Genomic DNA, 9,124 nt, shown 5'->3' with positions numbered 1-9,124 from the left:
CGTGTGGCTCTCTGGGAAACACCTGTAACGCGGAGGTGTTGACTCTTGCAGGGCTTCTTTCATGACCAAAACCGTGCCTTGTGGAAATGAGCTTCATAAGTTCCTCATCTGGGACACTGCTGGGCAGGAGCGGGTGAGTACCACGTGCTGGAGTGGGCTGCTGGGCACTGGGCAAGACCCTGACAGTAGAGAGGACAGACACACGACGTCTGAATCAGTTTGTGTAGAAAGGACATGCATGCTTTGGCTCTAGGAAGAACGAAGGCAGGTCTGTGGCGAGGCAGGGCTGAGCCCAAGTTCCCGCATGCTTGGTGGACGCGCCGTCCACCTTGACGTGTTCACTTCCCCTGCAGACCTGGATGGAGCGAGATAGCATGGCCCAGAACTGGGTCTGCACCCCGAGTTTTTAGCCCAAGCGGTCTCACAGGCTGACAGTCATGGAGTAGAACAGGTGGGCCCCTTCTCTGGTCTGAGCCCCTGCCACCTTCTCTCCCCCCAGCCACAGTGACACCGCTCACCTCCTGCCTCCCCACTGTCGCTGTGCATCTCCAGTTCCCACCCCACTGGCTGAGTCATCTGTTATTGTCCAAAAGGAAGAATGTAGCTTCAGGGTCATTTAGAGTTTTCATTGCCTACTCTTTCTACATCAAATGCTAGTTCATATAGTTTTCATTTTTTACAGTGTCCCTTGGTAAAACTAAATTTCCAATATTTATGGGTCAAGGCATTTTGAAGAATTTTTAAAAATGGGTTGAATCTGGTGGCCTACAAATGCCAGCCTCATTAGAGTATCTCCCTGCCTGCTGCTAACTCGGAGCACAGGCTGCACACGGGGCCGCTGCCTGGCTGTCACTGCTGGCAGCTCAGGGCCCCTTCTCCTCAAGCCTGAGTCTCCCTTGTGTTTGGCCTGGGGATTTATGTTTTGGGATCGTTACGTACGCTTAAGTTGAGGTTGTCTCGCGCCCCCCTTACCTTTGGCGTGAAGGAGCCGCTTCCGCAGCTGCCTTTTCTCATGCAGGAAAGTCACTTTTGAGACAGCTAGCTTAACACAGACATATGAACAGGGCTGCCGCTCCTGCAGCCGCCGGGCGCTCTAGGTCTTGCTGGGTCCTGGGCCCTTCTCCGGTGCTCTGCTGTGCACGCGCATTTGGCCCTCTGAGAACAACCGTGGGGAGCAGGTGTTGACCCCCACTTAAGGCAAGGCCATCTAGGCTCAGGGATCATGGGTCACACAGCTTACTGAGGCATAAGGCTGAGGCTGGAATCCAGCCACCCGAGATCTGAGCTTTCAGGTCTTGTTGTGCTAGGAAACTCAGACGACAGCAAAACGAAGCCAGCCCTCACCATCTAGGTATTTCCATGACCAATATTAGGTCATTTTCTCAGCTGACTCTTTTTTTTTAATTATTTGGCACAGACTCTTGCAATGCAGTTCAGACTTCTAGTGGTCCTCCTGTCTCAGCCTCCCCAGTGCTGAGATTACAGGCATGCACCACCACTCCTGGTTTCAGTGGCCAGCTTAGCACGCCCGGGGTTCTGGGGCTGACACAGTATACGGTACTTGGGATTGAACCTGGGTCCTTGCGCTTGCCAGGCAGGTGCCTAGATGGCCAGGCTCTCTCCCTTCCCCAGCTCTCTTGAGCGTGGATCGCTTTCCCAGTGGGACTCTGGGTCCTCACAGTCTGCTATTTCCATCTGATACTATAATGTCCCTACGGATGAAGTGTGTGTGGTCACAACAGAGTGGTTGACATTCGCGTACCTTTTCTAATACAGGATTCAGAGACTTCACTGCTTTGGGTGCTGCCTGGTCCTCCCCAAAGCCACTGCTATAACTGGACACACTTACCATCTCAACGTAAACTTTTAGTTGATTGTATTTCTAATCATAATTGCTTTCCTACGGTTTGAGTATTGGAGGTTGTAGACACCTGTGACTGCATTAAGGTAGCTGTAATTTTTTGTGTGGTGCTGGGAGCTGAACCCAGGGCCTTGCAGCTCCTAGGCGAGCACTCTGCCACTGGGCTCCACCCCAGGCCATAATTTGTTCATTTTTGAAAGCGTCAGTGTGTCCTGTAAGAGGGGTGGCTCTGTAGGGTGATGCTCTTCTTTCATACTTCTGGAAGAAGGATTCAGTTTTGGATGGTAATCTCTTTTCACATCTAGACTGGAGAGTGTGGGAGCCGCACCCATGGGGCTTTGGCTCCTTGTGTCCTGCCAGCCGTCGGAGGCCCCACTTGGTTGTCCTTGCTGGCCGCCGATGTCCTTGTGATGGAGGCTCATCTCTCCAGCGACGGCAATATTCCAATCATCTTGGCAGCCCGTTGTCGGCTTTCATGGTGCTTGCAATGATGTTGCCTAATGTTGGAGCTTAAGCTCCTGCTGTTGCTGGTGCCTAGTGCTAGTAGTTCCGTCTCAGTAGTTACTGGAGCCCAGTGGACTGTGTTACCTGTGCTCGTCTCCATGGAATCTGCTACTGCTGTCTTCATTTTTGTAATTTTCTACAGTGTCTTTGGGGTGAGAGTACAATGGCACAGGGTTCTGTGTCCTCAGAAGAGGACTGACGCCCAGCACGTGCCAGCGTCACACATGCTCAGTGTGATGAGCCCCTGATGCTGCCTGGTAGGAACGCGCTCTGCAGAACAAGGCCGTGGGCCCTTGGAGAGCTTCTTGCCTCCAGCACTGCACACGGGAAAGGGTCTCCTTCCTCCTTGTGTGAGAAGGCCGTCAGTCTTTCTTTTTCCTTTTCTTTTTCTTTCTTTTTTTTTTTTTTGGCGGAACCAGGGATTGAACTCAGACCCTTGTGCTTGCCAGGGAAGCACTTATTCCACTGAGCCATCTCCCTGGCCCAAGGCCGTCAGTCTTGATGTATGCACACCCTAACTTGTTCTTTTTAGTGGTTCCATGGTAATCCGGAGAATAACTTTACAGAACAGTGTTTTGAAAAACCTAACCGTCTTCCAGCTAACCTTGGATCCAGCATGTTAGCAGCCTCACGTTTCCCAGACATGTGTGTTCAGCGTGTGGATCCTCGCAGGTGCGGGAAGGAGGAGTGCTACTGTCCCTGTTAGGTCACCCTGAGGGCAGAGGGGGCTCATCCCCCATCCCGGATGGCTGTGCTGCTCCTTGCTGTATCACACGCACATCCGTCTGTGCAGGGGACTGGGTAGGAGGCTGAGCAGGAACCGAACTCACAGCAGTCCAGAGCAGAAGGGCGGGGCTTATCAGGCCAGTGCGGCCCTCCCCCTTCCACTGGTCAGGGCCTGAGGGGGCGGGAGGACAGCATTTTCAGGGGTCAAGTCCTGTTATCCCCAGCTGACTCCCTCGAGACTGTCTTGTTTTCTTTTTCTTTTTGTCTGTTTCAGACAAGGTCTCCCTATGCAGTTCAGGGTGCCTTCACCTCACTTTGTAGCCCAGGCTTGCCTCAAACTTGCAAGGCTCCTCCTGCCCCAGCTTTCAGAGTGCTGGGATTACAGGCATGCCATCACCATGCCCAGCTTTTTGTTTTCCTATTTAGACTGGGGTGATGTAACATCTTCATTGCTATTAACATTGTCTCATCATACCTGCGGTGTAAGATATAACCTCCTGTGTGACAGTGTCCGGTGTCCAGCAGTGCTGGTGTCCATTAACATAATGATAGAAATGATAGCTTGAAGAGTTGCGTAGCAAATTATATAAGTTGTTATTGGTATCTTTTTTGGTATTTAACAAATTAATAAGACATTGGAAATGAGAAGTACTACGAAGAAACGAAATAACACTATGTGCTGGGTAAGTAGTTTTATCCTATACTTCACGAGCTACTGTAGACTCCGAAGGTAGGAAACACAGTCTTCATTTTTCTAGATGTGTATTTTCAAACATAATGATTTGCTTTAAAACACAACCCAAATCCACATGACTCTATTAAAACATGTCAGGATTCTGGGACAGTTTTAGACTTCGGTCTCCTGTTCTGAGTCACTAAGGCAATACTGTTTGAAGAATCTAACTAAAGCTTTTCATGTCAAAGCACACCACCTTGTCGTTCTGTATCATTTGCTTAAACTCGGCTTCACAAATTTTTACTTTCCTCGTTGCTGCCTGGTCTTGATGGCTGTGCTTATGACCTTTCCACTTCCAACGAGCACAGTCAGCCTTGGCAGAGACATGCTGGTGGGTCTGTCCTTGGAGTGAAAACTCCCAGCTACACTGCCAACGTATCTGAAGCTGGTAAGATGGACTTCTAAAATTAAACTTTATTTTATGTTTTTCAAAAGATAAAATAGCACATATGGAAAGGAATAAGTGACCTCTGTCCCCCAGTGTCAAGCGAGCATTTCGTGGGATGGTGGTAAAAAGCACAGAATGGATATAACTTAGTTGTATACTATGTTATGTCATTTATTGCTGGCATCCTTTGTAGTATTTTTAAAAAATGAATAAAATACTGAAAATGGAAAAAAATACTAAGAAAAACTTGAATAACACTGCATGGGTGTGAATAAGCTAATTTAATCCAGAGCTTTGTAGAATTCTAAGTGTAATATTAAATAAGACTTGAAAATGCGGAATAATATTATCAGTCCTAAAATCAGCACGTGACTGCATGTGTGTGAATTTTTAAGCTATTTCCATTTTTAAATAATCACACTTACAGGCTGGGGGTGCAGTTCGGGGGCAGGGTGCTTGCCTGAGAGCGGCTCAGGCCCTGATTTCGATTCCCAGCACTGAAAACAAAATCATGTTCATAGAAAAATTACGAAAGTAGAGGACCCCTAGATGTGGGGTGTTGCTTCAGGCTGGAGGTGTGGGGTCTGCTGGGATGGAGGGGACACCAGCTGTCCAAGCAAACAATTCTGGGGCAATCTAGAGGCTCAGGGACAGGGAGTCCCAGCTGACAGTGGGCAGGTCACTTCCATGGTTTCTATGCAGGCCCGTCAACCCTGAGCTTTTTGGTCCCTGAGTTTGCCAAATCTAGACCTTCCACATCAGTGGAATTATACAGTCTGTGATGTTGTTGCAGCACACTTCTTTCACTTTGCGTGCTGTTACCAGGTTCATCTACGATGTCATATGGATCAGTATTTATTTCCTTTTTATGCCTGAATAATCCATAATATTACATTGTGTAGCTATCGTGTTCTTTTTCTTCATTCATTAGTGGATAGTTCAGCTGTCTCTACTTCTTGGTTGTTACAGATAATGGTGCTCTGTGTACGTTTTTGTGCAGACGTGTGTTGCTTGATGTCTTGGGTATCTAAGACAACTGATGGGTCATGTGGCAGCTGTATTGTAAGCATTCAGAAGAACTGCAAGCTGTTTTCTACAGAGGCTGTACTTCCTCTACTAGTGTATGAAGTTAAGGTCAGGAAGATTTATTTAAATGTTTTCTTTTAAGGGTTTTCAATAACTGTAGCTCTTATTTTTAGTTCTATGATTCATTTGAAGTTAATTTTGTGTACTTTGTATGGAAGGAATGCAGTTTTATTTTTTGCATGTGGTTGTTTTAGTTATCCCCGCATGATTTCTTGAAAAGACTGTTTTGCCAGGCGTGATAGCACACAGCTGGACTCCCAGCTACTCGGGAGTCTGAGGCAGGAGGATGGAAACTTCCAGGCCAGTCTGGACAACAAGATCCTGTCTTCAGATGAAAACTAAATAGTAAGGGAGCTAGGAATATCGCTCAATGGTGGAGCATCAGCGGGGTCCGGCCTTGGCACTGAAAAAAAAAGGACTGTTCTTCGCTCAATTACTTGTTTTGACCCTTTTGTTGCAGACACGTTGACCATACAGTAAGGCTTTTCATCTGTGATTCTCAGTCCCGTTCCTTCACCAGTACTGTGTTGTGTTGCTGCTACGGCTTTGTAGTAAGTTTTGAGGCTAGGAAGGATGGAGATTTTTAAGATTGTTTGGGTTATATTGGATCCCCTATGTTCATATGAATTTTAGGTGCGGCCTGTAAATTTTTATAAGGAACAGTTCTGCTGGGATTTTGATAAGGATTATGTGTTACTTGTAGATTACGCTGGGATCCCCTAGTCCCCAAATTAGAAGTGATGACTTAAATTATAAGCTAGTTGCCAGCTGTCGTTCATCTCTTTGGAAAGTACTTATATACTGCAATGCTGACCTCAGAGAAAAAAAATCTGAATAAAAATTAAATCTCTTATGTGTCTAAATATTGTAACTTAGAACCAAAAGTGAAGTTATGTTTGCAGTGTTATCACTGAAAATATATCAAGCCATTAGTGAAATTTATGATCTTTGACTGAATTATACTCTTTGAAAGAAAGAGTATCTTCAAAACCATATTGTGTGTAGCTGATTTAATTTTACAGCAATATTCTCCAACACAGAACTAGACTTGTTGTTTAGTGCTAAAGAGACTATAATAATATTGTGCAATCCCTTGGCACAAAAGAATCACACACACACACACACACACACACACACACACACAAATTGTTCCTCTCCTCATTAGCATGCGAAGTCCAGGAATTCCCGAAAATTCCAGGAAATGAAGTAATGAACACTCCTAGTTGTGCCTCTTGGTTTACTGTGATGCTGGAGAGCCAGCCTAGGGCCGCACACACACTAGGGAAGAGCCGTGCCACGGAGCCGCCGTCCTGCCACATGCCTAGCCCACTGTGGAGGTGCCCTTGGCACCCAAGAGGATTAACTGTGATGTCTCCTCCAAGGGGACGGTCCGATGTGTACAGTTGGGATATCGGCGCCCGGGCTACATAGGGCCAGACTGCTTGTTGATCTACTTCCAGGTGATTTTCCCATCAAGGTTAACGGTAGGCGAGCCTGTGCCCCAGGTGCAGGGATGCACCTCCCAGACCTCGGGTCCCAGTGGCACCCGAGGAGGCCCAGGCCCAGCAGAGGCTGTGTCTGACCAAGGTCAAAGTCAGGCTTTCCACACACCAAAGGAACAGCTGTTGCTCTCTTTATTCCTGTCTTCAGGGTCCCAGAACCTGTGGTCAAGAAAGTGGCTCGTGCTTGTGGGCTGCTGCCAGAGGCAGAGGAGACTGTGACCCTGAGCATCCGGATGAGCCAGGCTCTCCGCTGCCTGCTCTGCGGCCCGTCACACCCAAGTCCTGCTCCAACCCGCTGTTGAGGGCCCTGTTTCACTGTGACATGGCTTCCACGGGCCTCCGGGAATAGTTTTTCTAGGGATTCCCTCTGGCAGGAGAGGAGGACCTGCAGGGGCAGTAAATGTGCCGCAGTCACCCCTCCGCCCTCGTTCGCAGATGCTGGTGCTGGCGCATGCGCACAGGAGCCTCCCTCCACCGCACCCTTTTGGGACGAGTTACAGCGCCATTTGGGCGCCGCTGCACATCACCAGAAGGAAAGATGTGAGCCCAGGACTGGGGCTCAAGATGATCCCGCTGCACATGGTGTCGTGACCCTGGCCTGAGAAAGCAGGAGGCCCAAACCAAGCCGCTGCCCTGCCTGGGGAGGAGGAGCACAGGGGTCCCTGGGATCCTTAGGGATACGTGGCCAGGAGAGGGCTGGGACCAGGCCACAGGCAGAAGCCAGGTCTCAGCCCCCGGGCAGCCTTCTCCTGTGCTACCACGTCCAGGCCACGCTGTGCCTGGGCCTCCTAGGGCCCCGCTGCACCAGCACGCCCCAGCCTGCCTCCCACTGCTCTGCGGGGTGTCCCCGCTGCCCCGCCCCGGGGAAGCATCGCTTTACCTGCTCTGCGCTCCTCCGCTTCCTTCCCTCCTCTGTCCTTCTGTGCAACTGATTCCTTACGTGAGGAGGAAGGGCCAGCAAGGGCAGGATCTCTGCTTTCAGTTGTCCCTGTAGCTCCGCATACGCGCTGCCTCCAGCAGTACAAATTTCTGTCTCAAGATTTGGGGGGCCCAAAGGCCTGCCTGGTGTCACCGGGCTATCCGCGGCGTGGGCAGGACGCCTGTGCCCTCTGCGCGTAGGGCCCCTTTGCTGTCCAGGGAGACCCTGCGCCCTCCGGAGCCTGCAGTGCAGCGCGAGGGATCCTCTGCGCGTCTGCTGGCACCTGGGCGCCTCTCCATCTCACAGTGGCTGTTAACAATCTCATCTCCCTGCATGGAGCCAGGGATGTTTTGGGGGGTTTCCTGCTGGCCACACCCCGGTTCCACTGTGGGCAACGTGGTGACTGTCGCCCCCCAGGTCGCCAGGTCGGGAAGGGGGATGAGCAGGTTTCATGTCAGCCTGTGTCTTCCCGACGCTGCATTTCATAGGAATGGCTGAGTGTGATAGTCACAGTACTTTGGAGACCGGGCCAGCGATGGCCTTGTGCGAGTCCAGTGGGGTCGCCTCTGGGCCAAGGGAGAGGGCCGAATGGCTGTGGCCTTGGACGCCACAATAGCGCTTGAACTTTGTTCTTCACAATTGAGAAGGATCTTACATGTGAAGAAAAGCATCCCCCAGTGTTCAGTTAAGGTGCAAGGAGGTCGGGAGGACCTTGGGTGAGGACCCTAAAGCTGGGATGGGCGCTTGGATTTTACTACGCTCTGCCCTTTCTAAAATGAAAAGGTGAATAAGTTACTACATCCTGTGGTCTCTGTAAATAAATGCCATAAGCCAACAGTTAAACGCAGGCTCCCAATGGCGGCTGTGAGGTCAGTGCTGAGGCTCTGGTGCCACCTGTGCTAAGAAAGCCCACCGAGGTCCAGCCAGGGCCGCGCCACATCCGGTCAGGGCAGAGTGACGTCTGGTCAGGGCAGGCGATGTTGCCTGAGGAGGGCACAGGTGCATCTGAGAGTGTGGGATGATCGAAACCCTAGGCTGGCTAGTGGAGTCCTTGAGGGTGTCGCACTCGCATGGCCTTCCGCTCTTGACCTGCGCAGGCTGGCGCTGGGCCTGGCCACCCCGCAGGGGACGCTGCTCTGCGTGCTGCCGCCTTCCGCGAACCTGGTGCCCAGGAGGGCGGAGGGTCCAGCGTCCTGGGAAGCCGGAGCCCCGGCCCTCACTTCCCTGGCCGGTGGTTCTGTGACCCCAGGTGAAAGTCCAGTGAGGACTGCGGGGCTGCCAGAAGGGCGTCTGCACGGGCCGTGCCTCCTTGAGTGCGTTCTGGCACCCCGGGGCTCCTCTCGGCCTGGGCCTTCGCGGCCTTGAGTGCGTTCTGGCACCCCGGGGCTCCTCTCGGCCCGGG

General features: G+C 51.0%; 1 protein-coding gene across 1 annotated transcript in view; it reads left to right on the top strand.

The window, feature by feature from the left end:
* Rab31 (RAB31, member RAS oncogene family) overlaps positions 1–9,124 on the top strand; it is a 116,910-nt gene that overhangs the window by 64,337 nt on the left and 43,449 nt on the right. Inside the window, exon 2 of the mRNA XM_023705290.1 lies at positions 52–133. Within this exon, the coding sequence (XP_023561058.1) occupies positions 62–133 (72 nt within the window). The 5' untranslated portion in view covers positions 52–61. The remainder of the gene's footprint in view (positions 1–51; positions 134–9,124) is intronic.

This window comes from Octodon degus, unplaced genomic scaffold (genome assembly GCF_000260255.1).
Source record: "Octodon degus isolate 3935 unplaced genomic scaffold, OctDeg1.0 scaffold00216, whole genome shotgun sequence".
Classification (NCBI taxonomy): domain Eukaryota; kingdom Metazoa; phylum Chordata; class Mammalia; order Rodentia; family Octodontidae; genus Octodon; species Octodon degus.
The sequence above is the reverse complement of the archived record's forward strand: the minus strand, read 5'-3'. Positions and strand labels throughout refer to the sequence as shown.